The sequence below is a fragment of the Oncorhynchus mykiss genome, chromosome 15 (assembly GCF_013265735.2).
Source record: "Oncorhynchus mykiss isolate Arlee chromosome 15, USDA_OmykA_1.1, whole genome shotgun sequence".
Classification (NCBI taxonomy): Eukaryota; Metazoa; Chordata; class Actinopteri; order Salmoniformes; family Salmonidae; genus Oncorhynchus; species Oncorhynchus mykiss.
This window is the reverse complement of record NC_048579.1, coordinates 41,052,602-41,066,179: the sequence shown is the minus strand read 5'-3', so window position 1 is coordinate 41,066,179 and position 13,578 is coordinate 41,052,602. Positions and strand designations below refer to the sequence as shown.

The window sequence follows — 13,578 nt, the reverse complement described above, 5'->3', positions numbered from 1 at the left end:
CTTGTTAGCTACTTTTCCTTTACTCTGCAGTGTATCCTTCACCCTGGCGTATCGCTGCAGAATGCTGTGGTAGCCATGCTGGTTAAGTGTGCCTTGAATTCTAAATGAATCACAGACAGTGTCACCAGCAAAGCACCCCCACACCTCCTCCATGCTTCAAGTTTGGAACCACACATGCGGAGATCATCCACTCACCTACTCTGCGTCTCACAAAGACATGGTGGTTGGAAACAAATCAAAAATTTGGACTAAACAGACCAAAGAACATATTTCCACTGGTCTAAAGTCCACTGCTTGTGTTTCTTGGCCCAAGCAAGTCTCTTGTTACTATTGGTGTCCTTTAGTAGAGGTTTCTTCTCAGAAATTCGACCATGAAGGCCTGATTCACGCCGTCTCTTCTGAACAGTTGATGTTGAGATGTGTCTGTTACTTGAACTCTGTGAAGCATTTATTTGGCCTGCAATCTGAGGTGCAGTTAAATCTAATGATCTTATCTTCTGCTGCAGAGGTAACTCTGTGTCTTCCTTTCCTGTGGCAATCCTCATGAGAGCCAGTTTCATCATAGCGCTTGGTTTTTGCGACTGCACTTGAAGAAACTTTCAAAGTTCTTGAAATGTTGGACTGTTGTTTCTCTTTGGTTATTTGAGCTGTTCTCGCCATAATATGGACTTGGTCTTTTACCAAATTATCTTTTGTAATAAAATCCCTACCTTGTCACAACACAACTGATTGTCTCAAATGCATTAAGAATGAAAGAAATTCCACAATACCAATAACAAGGCATAACTGTTAATTGAAATGCATTCCAGGTGACTACCTAATGTAGCTGGTTGAGAGAATTCCAAGTGTGCAAACCTGTCATGAAGGTGGCTACATTGAAGAATCTCAAATATATTTTGTTTTAACATTTTTTTGGTTACTACATGATTCCATTTGTGTTTTTTCATAGTTTTAATGTCTTCACTATTATTTGACAATGTAGAAAACAGTAAAAATAAATAAAACTCTGAAATTAGTAGTTGTGTCCAAACTCTTGACTGGCAATGTACATACTACACATGTACATACAAACATACAGTACCTACACAGTCTCTGATGGTTACATAATCTGCTCACCTGAACACACACAAAAAACCTGCAGTCACTAGTGAATTGGCAGTCATGGTCGCTACTTCCACAAATCCACTGCAGTTCTTACTAAACTGTACTGTGAGAGCGCGAAAGCAAACGAGAGAAAGATAAAAAAAAAAAGAGCTCTGGGTGGGCATGTACGAGAGAAAAAGAGACCGCACAGGAGAAGAAAATGGGACAATGAAATATAAATTGTATCCAGAGGAGATGACAGGAAGGGAACAAAAGGCAGGAGAGAGGGGTAGGCATGGTGAGAGAGAGTCAGTGTTCTGCTGTAGTGAGTCAGCAGTTGCGTGATCTTTCGGGTGTGGGGGTCAGACAGATGCATTCTGGACTAACGACAAAAAAATGCCAGACTGCAGCTGAGCTCTTGAGCAGCAGCCCCCCCTTCCTACAATTGCACCATTTCACCTCCATCTACATTCTGAGCCAGGCAGTTACCTGGCTGAAGAGTCTCCTGAGCACAGCCCATCCCTGCAACACAGACAGATTAATTCAATATACAAGACAATGTTACTGTGTGTGTGTCAGTAGTCAGTCCTCCTAGATTAAAACTAATTCCATTGCCTAATGAACTGGTATGCTTTGGAAGTAATGAGACGCTTCAGCTCAATGAGATGCTGTGAGAGAATGACAAAGCGTCTCTCTGACTCAGTTTCTCTCGCCCTCTGTTACTCCCTTTTTCGCCAATTCTCCTACCTCTATCCCACTTTCTAACGCCATCTCACTATCTGCGACTTGTTTGACTGGATAGTCTTCCTGCACTCTTCCTGTCATTTACTATTTTTATATTATTCCTCTATATGCTGTTACTTTATACAGTGTAATCGGAAAGTATTCAGACCCCTTAACTTTTTCAAAATTTTGTTACAGCCTTATTCTAAAATAGATTAAGATATGACAACAATTCATCAATATACACACACACACAATACCCCATAATGACAAAGTGAAAACAGGTTTTTAGAAATATTAGCGAATGCATTTTAAAAAAAACACGGAAGTAATCATACTCAGTACAAGGTAAAAATCTGTCGTTCTGCCCCTGAACAAGGCAGTTAACCCACTGTTCCTAAGCCTTCATTGAAAATAAGAACTTGTTCTTAACTGACTTGCCTAGTTAAATAGGTAAAATAAAACTCCTGCATTGTTTTGGCTGTGTGCTTAGGGTTGATGTCGTGTTGGAAGATGAACATTTGGCCCAGTCTGAGGTCCTGAGCACTCTGGAGCAGGTTTTCATCAAGGATCTCTGTACTTTTCTCAGTTCATCTTTCCCTCAATCCTGACCAGTCTCCTAGTACCTGCCACATAATGATGCTGCCACCACGCTTAACCGTAGGGATGGTGCCCTGTTTCCTCCAGACGTGACACTTGTCATTCATGCCAAAGAGTTCAATCTTGGTTTCATTGACCAGAGAATCTTGTTTCTCATGGTGTGAGAGTCCTTGAAGGTGCCTTTTGGCAAACTCAAAGCGGGCTGTTGTACCTTTTACTGAGGAGTGGCTTTCGTCTGTCCACTCTACCATAAAGGCCTGATTGGTGGAATGTTGCAGAGATGGTTGTCCTTCTGGAAGGTTCTCCCATCTCCAGAGGAACTCTGGAGCTCTGTCAGAGTGACCATCGGGTTCTTGGTCACCTCTCTGACCAAGGCCCTTCTCCCCCGATTGCTCAGTTTGGCCTGGCGGCCGGCTCTAGGAAGAGTCTTGGTGGTTTCAAACCTCCCATTTAAGAATGATGGAGGCAACTGTGTTTTTGGGAAGTTTCAATGTTGCAGAATTTTTTTGGTACCCTTCCCCAGATCTGTACCCCGACACAATCCTGTCCCTGAGCTCTACGGGCAATTCCTTCGACCTCATGGCCTGGTTTTGCTTCTGACATTCTTCAAGTCTGGGACCTTAGACAGGTTTGTGCCTTTCCAAATAATTTCCAATCAATTGAATGTACCACAGGTGGGACTCCAATCAAGTTGTAGAAACATTTCAAGGATGATCAATGAAAACAGGATGAACCTGAGCTCAATTTCCAGTGTCATATCAAAGGGCCTGAATACTTATGTCAATAAGGTATTTCTGTTTTTATAAATTAGCAAACATTTAAAAAAATGTTTTCGCTTTGTCATTATGGAGTGTTGTGTGTAGATTGATGTGGATTTATTTGTAATAAATTTTCAAATAAGGCTGAAACGTATCAAAATGTGGAAAAAGTCAATGGGTCTGAATACTTACTGAATGCAGTGTATATTATCTGTAAATCCATAGGCTAACTTACAGGCCGCAATAAATACATTAGATTGGAAATCTCTACCTAGCAATCCCTGCTGGGTGTGTGTGTGTGTGAATATTAACAACAGTAGCCAGAATAACAGAATCAACCCACCGGTCAGAGAAATATGAGTCAATGAAATCATGCGTTCGCTTCTTGACCCTGGGAATAAAAAACAAAAAGTGATGTTAGCTAATAAAAAATAAATACAGTGGATGGTACTTTACTTAAATTCTTGTCATGTTCTGGAAAAAGATCAAATAAAATAACTCTTTACAACAATGATAATGTGCAACAAAACAGAGCAGTGGTGTGTGTGTACTCGAGCAAACAATGCAGTTGTGTGTGTGTGAGAAAATGTGTATGTACTTGAGCAAACTGAAAAAAAGTGTGTGTAACAGCTCACCCTGGGGTCCACTTGTTGGCATCCTGGTTGCGTCCCTGGTCAACCATAGTTGGCGTGTGTGTGCAGGGGGTACCTATGAGGACATTCCCTGTGTGAGAAACTCTCTCTGCTGTGCTGATGATCTACACAGAAAATAAATAAGGGGTGCATAAGATTGCAGGCTCATGTTCATTTGGGAACATCGTAGCAAAATGTTGCAAGGATGTCAGGTGATTCGAAGAATATTGGTAGCCAGGGTACTGTTCATTACGCACCAAATAAAGAAAAAAGGAAAGGGCAACCTGGACTCATCCAATATGAAGAGCTTATTTTCGTTTTCAGTTTCAAAACATATTCTGTTTGACGCCCTAATGAACACTATCCAGGTGAGTCATTGAGAACAGATTCTTTGCCAAGAAGTGGGCGATTCTCTTGTGTGGTGACTGAGCATGGAGCAGGTTGGGTGTAATATTTGAGAGTCCTGCTATGCAGAAGTATAGCAAGCTATATATATATATATAGCAAGCTAGTCACAGTCTGTAGCCCCCCACACACCGTTCCTTCTTCTCCTCCCGGCCAGGCCTTTCTTTTACACTTCACCACACTGGCTGCCACAAATGCAAGAGGATGGGAGACCTGGGGTGTATTCATTAACACCCACCGTAGCAAAACACTTTGCAATGGAAAACGTTTTGAATTGAAAACGAGAATTTGAAATTGGACAAATTCAGACAGTCGGCACAAATGTTTTCTTTGGTACCTGGGGAATATACCTCTGATCATCGACTCTTAACTACGAAGAAAAAAAGAATCCCAACAGAGGGCTTTCATGAATAAAAAAAACCTGCAGCAGGGCTCAATTTCCGTGAACTTAAAATTATAGTAGGTTGATAAGAAAAAGGCCAATTTACTAGTCTAAAGGCTCAACTCAATCACACTTACAGTGCATTCGGAAAGTATTCCGACCCCTTGACTTAAATATTTAGTTGTATTCTTCTTTTGTTAGTTTTTACCCCTTTTTCTCCCCTATATCGTTATATCCAAATTGGTAGTTAGTCTTGCCTCATCGCTGCAACTCCTGTACGGACTCGTGAGTGGCGAAGGTCTAGAGTCATGTGTCCTCCGAAACATGACTCTGCCAAGCTGCATTATTTCTTGACACACTGCTTGCTTAACCCGGAAGCCAGCCGCACCAATGTGTCAGAAGAAACGCCATACAAGTGGGGACCTTGGTCAGCGTGCATGCACCCGGCCCGCCACAAGCAGTCGCTAGAGCGCAATGGACCAAGGACATCACAGGGATCGAACCTGGGTCTGTAGTGACACCTCTCAGGAGGCCCAGACCCATTGAATATTTATACATTTTGTTTTACGTTACAGCCGTATTCTTAAATAGTTTTTCTCACCTCATCAATCAACACACTATATCCCATAAAGACAAAGCAAAATTAGGTTTAGATTTTTTTTGTTGCAAAAACGGCAATATCACATTTACATAACTATTCAGACCCTTCACTCAGTACTTTATTGAAGCCCCTTTGACAGCAATTACAGCCTCAAGTCTTCTTGAGTATGACGCTACAAGCCTGGTACACCTGTATTTGGGGAGCTTCTCCCATTCTTCTCTGCAGATCCTCTCAAGCTCTGTCAGGTTGGATGAGAGTGTCGCTGCACAGCTATTTTCAAGTCTCTCCAGAGATGTTTGATCGGGTTCAAGTCCGAACTCTGGCTGGGCCATTCAATGACATTGTCTTGGCTATGTGCTTAGGGTCGTTGTCCTGTTACAAGGTGAACCTTCGACACAGTCTGAGGTTCTGAGCACTCTGAAGCAGGTTTTCATCAAGGATCTCTCGGGGTATGCTCCTTTCATCTTTGCCTCGATCCTGACTTGTCTCCCTGCCGCTGACAAACATCCCCACAGCATGATGCTGCCACCACCATGCTTGACCGTAGGGATGGTGCCACGTTTCCTTCAGACATGACGCTTGGCATTCAGGTCAAAGAGTTCAATCTTGGTTTCTCATGGTCGGAGAATCTTTTGGCAAACTCCAAGCGGGCTGTCATGTGCCTTTTACTGAGGAGTGGCTTCCGTCTGGACACTAACATAATCAATTCTCAGGTTGTTTTTTTCCCATAAATAATCAATATTTCAACCGGACAAAAGCTTTGTCAATAGAAAAGGTAAACAAGAAATGCGCGCTCTCGATCACACGCTGGGCTCATGTCTGGAAATTTCCACTGGCCTCTCATTGAAAGGGCTGTATCTCCCTCATTTCTCAGAGTAAAAGCCTGAAACAATGCCTAAAGACTTGCCACATGTAGAGGAAGCCACAGAGATCGTGAACTTTGTATGGTGGATAGGCTTTCAATGGAAAAGCAGCCTGATAGTACTTCCTGGTTGGATTTTCCTCGGGTTTTCTCCTGCCATATCAGTGCCTTTAGATTTCTGAACTAAACGCACCAACAACACAGAGGTTTTTGGACATAAAGAGGGACATTATCGAACAAAACAAACATTTATAGTCTAACATGGAGATCTGGGAGTGCCACCAGATGAAGATCAAAGGTAAGTGATTAATTTTAACGCTATTACTGACTTTAACTTCTCTGATCTCCCCATCCCGGATCCGGGATCGTGAATACAGACTCAAGCTCATTACCATAACGCAACGTTAACTATTCATGAAAATCGCAAATGAAATAAAATAAATATGCCATCTCTCAAGCTTAGCCTTTTGTAAACAACACTTTCAGCTCAGATTTTCAAAATATGCTTCTCAACCATAGGAAAACAATCATTTGTGTAACAGTAGCTAGCTAGCGTAGCATTTAGCGTTAGCATTAGCATCCAGCAGGCAACATTTCAACAAAAACAAGAAAAATAATTTACCTTTGAAGAACTTCGGATGTTTTCAATGAGGAGACTCTCAGTTAGATAGCAAATGCTCAGTTTTTCCAAAAAAGATTCTTTGTGTATTAGAAATAGCTCCGTTTTGTACATCACATTTGGCTACCAAAAAAACCTGAAAATTCAGTCCTCAAAACGCGAACTTTTTTCCAAATGAACTCCATAATATCGACTGAAACATGGCAAACGTTGTTTAGAATCAATCCTCAAGGTGTTTTTCACATATCTCTTCGATGATATATCGTTAGTGGAAGCCTGGTTTCTCCTCTCTATCAAATGGAAAAATACTTGCACCTGGCTATTGCGCACCAATTTCGACGCAGGACACCAGGCGGACACTTGGAAAATGTAGTCTCTTATGGTCAATCTTCCAATGATATGCCTACAAATACGTCACAATGCTGCCGACATCTTGGGGAAACGGCAGAAGGTCTAAGCTTATTCCTGTCGCATTCACAGCCATATAAGGAGACATTAGAAAACAGAGCTTCGGGGGGGATCACGTGACCCTTGAACGAGATGGCCGCATGAACTATGAGCTCCGCACAAGTAGTTTCCAATTCCTAATCTTACCTCCACTCCAAGTTCACACTCATTTAGCTTTAGTAAGAAAAAAATCATGGCGGCTACAAAAGGCGACACTACAGGTGACATTTTTACCCGGACTCGAGTATTAGCGACGGAAAAGGCCTCCAACAAGAAGCTAGCTTCAGAAAAAACTAGTGCCATTAGCCAGGAGCAAGAGAACGCGCTCCCCCACGAGGCACAACGAATGCCAACCTCGCACTCTGTCGAAGACATCCTTTCTGAGTTGAGATCCCAACGTACAGAACTAAACACTAAATTAGATGCCATTAATTCTCAGCTCAGTGCGATAGGGGGCAAGGTGACAATCCTGGAAAACGCTTTGCCTGACATCAACAACAAGATAACCATAAACGCGGGGCGCCTGGACGAGGCAGAGGGGCGAATCCTATCCATGGAAAACTTATTGATAGATGCCATGAAAACAATAGCATATGCTAAAAAGAAAATCGAGCATCTGGAAGAGAAAACAGAGGACCTGGAAAACAGGGGGCGAAGGAATAATTGTGTTCTATTCAATCTGGGCGAAAAAGAAGAGGGAAACATGCCACTGATCCGCTACCTGCAAGACAAACTTCCCGAGTGGCTCCACCTGCCCACCGACAGGCCCATAGAACTCGAGAGAGCTCACCGAGCACTGAGGCCCCCACCAGCAGCCAGACAACCAGCGCGCCCAATCACCATTCGTTTCCTGAGATTCACCGACAAGGAACGAGTCCTACAGGCGGCGAAAAACAACACCATCACAGTGGGAAACGCCAAACTCGCTTTACACCAGGACCTGTCAGCTGGAATACGCCGAAAGCGCCGAGAATTTGACGAAGTGAAGAAATACTCTATTGACCGAGGCATCTTCAGGGGATTCAAATACCCAAACGAGCTCAGGATTCTTCACCAAGGAGCCTTGCGACACTTCAAAACTCCCGAAGAGGCAAAACGTTTTTTGAAAGACAATCCTGGCCAATGAGAAACAGACCAATGACTAAATGCGATTAATGCCATTACTAAAGGAGGTAAGACGAAATATAGCCGATATCCAGAGATCCACCCCCTAAATGTCATTATAGCCGTCCAATTTATATTTATTGTCCTTTAACTGAGAGGGATGGGCTATATAGCCTAACCTAGGCCTACTAATGTTTCAGCCTACTTTTATTTCCCTGTTTTTTTTGTTGTTGCTATTATTACCTGGGGTTCCCTATGTCCCTTGGGGGAGGCATATGTAGGCTGGGCTATTGATTTTATTTTTCCCCCCTCTTTTACTGTGGTCTGGACGAGGGCAACTGTGTTATTTACTCAATGCGGGGTGGAGAGGATGAGGCATTTCTTTGGTGGGGAGAGGGAGACGTTGTGCGTTGCTAACTGTTCCCGGTTTTTGTTTTATCGGAACACAGAATTGAGACTGAGCGGGGGGGGGGTAATAGATCCAATCCCAGATGGATTCCCCAGAGAGTTCTACAAAGCTTTTTGGCCCCAGCTCAGCCCTATCTTCATGCCAATGCTGGAGGATTTTTGCAAAAACGGAGTTCTCCCAGACTCAATGCACACAGCTCGCATTACAGTGTTGCTAAAAAAGGACAAGGACCCCCTATCCTGCTCGTCCTTCCGGCCCATAAGCTTGTTGGATTTCGACTATAAAATAATTACCAAATTGCTCGCCAAAAGACTAAACACTCTTCTTCCCAAAATAATAAAAGCGGACCAAACTGGATTTATTAGAGACAGATACTAATCTGATAACATTCGCCGTCTTTTTGATATTATTGATCAAGTAAATGCACAAAAGACCCTTGTCCTGCTGGCTTCACTGGATGCTGAGAAGGCGTTTGACAGGATGGAGCTTTCTGTTTTCAGTCTTAGAAAAGTTCAATATGGGCCCAAATTTTATTAAATGGATCAAATCACTATACTCTCATCCAAATGCCATGGTGACTACTAATGGACTGAACTCTGACAGATTCCCTCTGGAACGGGGCACAAGACAAGGGTGCTCGCTGTCCCCGCTGCTCTACTTGTTGGGGGCGGAGCCTCTGGCAGAGCTGATAAGGAGCAATCCAAGTATTATGGGTGTTTCTGCAGGTGGCCTGCAGCACAAGATTTCGCTTTACGCGGATGATTGCTCTACATATCCAACCCTGAGAAATCCCTCCCTCTCATTTTAGACACAATTGCTCAGTATGGCAAGTTTTCAGGTTATAAGATCAATTTGAACAAATCCACTGTCTGCCCTCTCAATATTACACTCACCAGCTCTATGAAGACACTTTGTCCTTTCCAATGGAAAACCTGGATCTCCCTCCCAATTAGCTTAGTAGGAAGAATTAATGTAATCCGTATGAACGTCCTCCCTAGACTAAACTACTTATTTCAGATGCTCCCATGCTATCTCCAAGTTTCCTTCTTCAAAACAACTAACCAAAGCATCACCAAATTTATATGGGGCAATAAAAAACCTAGGATCAAGTTTTCCACTTTATCAAAACCTGAATCTAAAGGTGGTCTTGCCCTTCCCTCCCTTCAACTGTACTACTGGTCTGCCAAAATCCGCAACATGCTAACATGGATCACAAACAGACAAGAGTCAACGTGGATTCAGATATAAGCCCAATCCTGTGGTTCATTGCCCTTAAGCTCAATTATATTCATTAATAACTTTAGTGAAGTGGGCAACATAGCCAAAACCTTTGCGATTTACAGCACCCTACTAGCATGGAGGGACTAAGAAATACCTGGGCATTTCCTCCCAAATATGTTCTCACTCACCTATAGTAGGCAACCCAGACTTGCCAAAAGCCATGAGGGATGCCAACTTTAATCTTTGGCATACTCTAGGAATCAGGACCTTTTCAGACCTATTTCATCAGAAAACCACTACACTGAAATCCTTTCAAGAGCTCTGCAGTGAATTCGATGTGCCAAGATCCCATTTTTTTTAAATATCTTCAAATTAGACATGTAATTTCCTCATTTACCTCCAAGAGGAGGTTTAGAACTCAGTTGAATGAAGTTGAAACCCTTCTTGTCACAGCACAATCCATTAAAGGCTAAATATCTTACATCTATAGACTCCTTTCTGAGAAAGGAAGCTCCTCCTTTACTCCTTTGAAAATAATCTGGGAAAAGGACCTTGGTCTGACTATCAGTGATGAGTTATGGGCGGAGGTTTGCGACAGGGTATACTGCTCCTCTACCAGTGTAAAAATGAAATAATCTAATTACACATTTTTGTACAAATTGTATTATACTCCTTTGAGACTCCATAGAATGAAAACAGATATGTCTCCTAACTGTAAAAGATGTACCTCTGAAAGCGGAACCTATATGCATGTATTTTGGAGCTGTAGGGAGATTGCCAGAATCTGGCAATCTGTACATACTGCTGCACAGAAAATACTAGAGGTACAGTTTGATATGACCCCGTGTATCTATCTTCTTAATGCCCAGCAGGACTTTGTTCTTGATCCTGACAGAGAAAATTTGCTTATGACTATTACATACTTTGCTAAGAAATGTATTCTTCTATTGTGGGCCTCTAATACCCCTCCTACATTTAAAATGTGGATTGACCAGATTGTTGACTTTCTTCCTCTTGAAAAGCTCACTTATGACCTCCACAAGAGACAGCCCAAGTTTGATAGACTCTGGTCTCCACTATTCAACTATATTTCAAACTGGACAGAGTGAACGGGGTGACTAGGGAAATGCGCAGATACATGTTGTGTAAGGTACTGTAAAACCTAAAAACGAATTATTGGCCCGTCGTCTCAGCGAATGCTTGAAATAGCTGATAAGAACCTTGATAGTGCTGCTGCAAGTGTTATGTTTTTTTTTTTTTTAGTGTTTTTATTTTAATTTCGTTTTTGAGTACGTGTGCGTATATGTGTGTGTGTGTGTGTGTATGTATACGTACGTACGTACGTACGTACGTACGTATATATATATATATGTACCAAGGAAAATATATAGATTAAGAAAAATAATTTTTTTGTATTTATTTATTTTGACTTTATCATTCATTTTAATTGTATTTTTATTTTTTTCAAAAGTATTATTATTATTTTATTTTTTTTAAAGCCTGTCACATCTGTGAATGTGGAATGTGTTTTGTTGGTTGATTGAAAAACAAGAAAACTTAAACTTTAAATTGAAAAAAAAGAAAACAGAGCTTCAGAAATTCTGCTAATTTCCTGTTTGACGTTTCATCTTGGTTTCGCCTGTAGAATGAGTTCTGGGGCACTCACAGACAATATCTTTGCAGATTCTGAAACGTCAGAGTGTTTTCTTTCCAAAACTATCAATAATATGCATAGTCGAGCATCTTTTCGTGACAAAATATTGCGCTTAAAACGGGAACGTTTTTTTATCCAATAATGAAATAGCGCCCCTATAGACTTAACTAGTTAAACACCTCTCCTTGGTTGGAAAATGGCTGTATGGTTTTCTGTGACTAGGCGCTGACTTAATCGCATGGTGTGCTTTCTCCGTAAAGCCTTTTTGAAATTGGACACTGTGGTTGGATTTACAAGAAGTTTATCTTTAAAATGGTGTATAATACTTGTATGTTTGAGGAATTTTAATTATGGGATTTCTGTTTTGAATTTGGTGCCCTGCAATTTCACTGGCTGTTGTCGAGGTGGGAAGCTAGCGTACCAGACAGCAATTAAATATCACAGTAATGAAAACTTAGGACACTAAAGAGGCCTTTCTACTGACTCTGAAAAACACCAAAAGAAAGATGCCCAGGGTCCCTGCTCATCTGCGTGAACATGCCTGAGGCATGCTGCAAGGAGGCATGAGGACTGCAGATGTGGCCAGGGCAATAAATTGCAATGTCCGTACTGTGAGACCCCTAAGACAACGCTACAGGGAGACAGGACAGACAGCTTATCGTCCTCGCAGTGGCAGACCACATTTAACACCTGCACAGGATCAGTACATCTGAACATCACACCTGCAGGACAGGTACAGGATGGCAACAACAACTGCCCAAGTTACCCCAGGAACGCACAATCCTTCCATCAGTGCTCAGACTGTCCGCAATAGGCTGAGAGAGGCTGGACTGAGGGCTTGTTGTAAGGCAGGTCCTCACCAGACATCACCAGCAACAAAGTCACCTATTGGCACAAACCCACTGTCGATGGACCAGACTGGGAAAAAGTGCTCTTCAATGACGAATATATTTTGATTTGTTTAACACTTTTTTGGTTACTACATGATTCCACATGTGTTATTTCATAGTTTTGATGTCTTCACAACTATGCTACAATGTAGAAAATAGTACAAAATAAAGAAAAACCCTGGAATGAGTAGGTGTGTCCAAACTTTTGACTGTGTAGGCTGGGTATACTTAACGCGCTGAGACAAAAAAAAGGGCTTTATAAAATAGATTTGATTAATACAGTGCCTTGCGAAAGTGTTTGGCCCCCTTGAACTTTGCGACCCTTTGCCACATTTCAGGCTTCAAACATAAAGATATAAAACTGTATTTTTTTTGTGAAGAATCAACAACAAGTGGGACACAATCATGAAGTGGAACGACATTTATTGGATATTTCAAACTTTTTTAACAAATCAAAAACTGAAAAATTGGGCGAGCAAAATTATTCAGCCCCTTTACTTTCAGTGCAGCAAACTCTCTCCAGAAGTTCAGTGAGGATCTCTGGGTGATCCAATGTTGACCTAAATGACTAATGATGATAAATACAATCCACCTGTGTGTAATCAAGTCTCCGTATAAATGCACCTGCACTGTGATAGTCTCAGAGGTCCGTTAAAAGCGCAGAGAGCATCATGAAGAACAAGGAACACACCAGGCAGGTCCGAGATACTCTTGTGAAGAAGTTTAAAGCCGGATTTGGATACAAAAAGATTTCCCAAGCTTTAAACATCCCAAGGAGCACTGTGCAAGCGATAATATTGAAATGGAAGGAGTATCAGACCACTGCAAATCTACCAAGACCTGGCCGTCCCTCTAAACTTTCAGCTCATACAAGGAGAAGACTGATCAGAGATGCAGCCAAGAGGCCCATGACCACTCTGGATGAACTGCAGAGATCTACAGCTGAGGTGGGAGACTCTGTCCATAGGACAACAATCAGTCGTATATTGCACAAATCTGGCCTTTATGGAAGAGTGGCAAGAAGAAAGCCATTTCTTAAAGATATCCATAAAAAGTGTCGTTTAAAGTTTGCCACACGCCACCTGGGAGACACACCAAACATGTGGAAGAAGGTGCTCTGGTCAGATGAAACCAAAATTGAACTTTTTGGCAACAATGCAAAACGTTATGTTTGGCGTAAAAGCAACA

The 13,578-nt window shown here is 42.0% G+C and overlaps 1 protein-coding gene across 7 annotated transcripts in view; it reads right to left on the bottom strand.

Moving 5' to 3' along the window:
* tfdp2 (transcription factor Dp-2) overlaps nt 1-13,578 on the bottom strand; it is a 58,163-nt gene that overhangs the window by 22,359 nt on the left and 22,226 nt on the right. For all 7 annotated transcript variants that reach the window (XM_021563198.2, XM_021563196.2, XM_021563197.2 and 4 more), the window contains 3 exons: nt 3,800-3,921; nt 3,508-3,555; nt 1,573-1,605 (listed from right to left, as the gene is read on the bottom strand). In XM_021563198.2, the coding sequence (XP_021418873.2) occupies nt 1,573-1,605; nt 3,508-3,555; nt 3,800-3,846 (128 nt within the window). In that variant the 5' untranslated portion in view covers nt 3,847-3,921. The remainder of the gene's footprint in view (nt 1-1,572; nt 1,606-3,507; nt 3,556-3,799; nt 3,922-13,578) is intronic.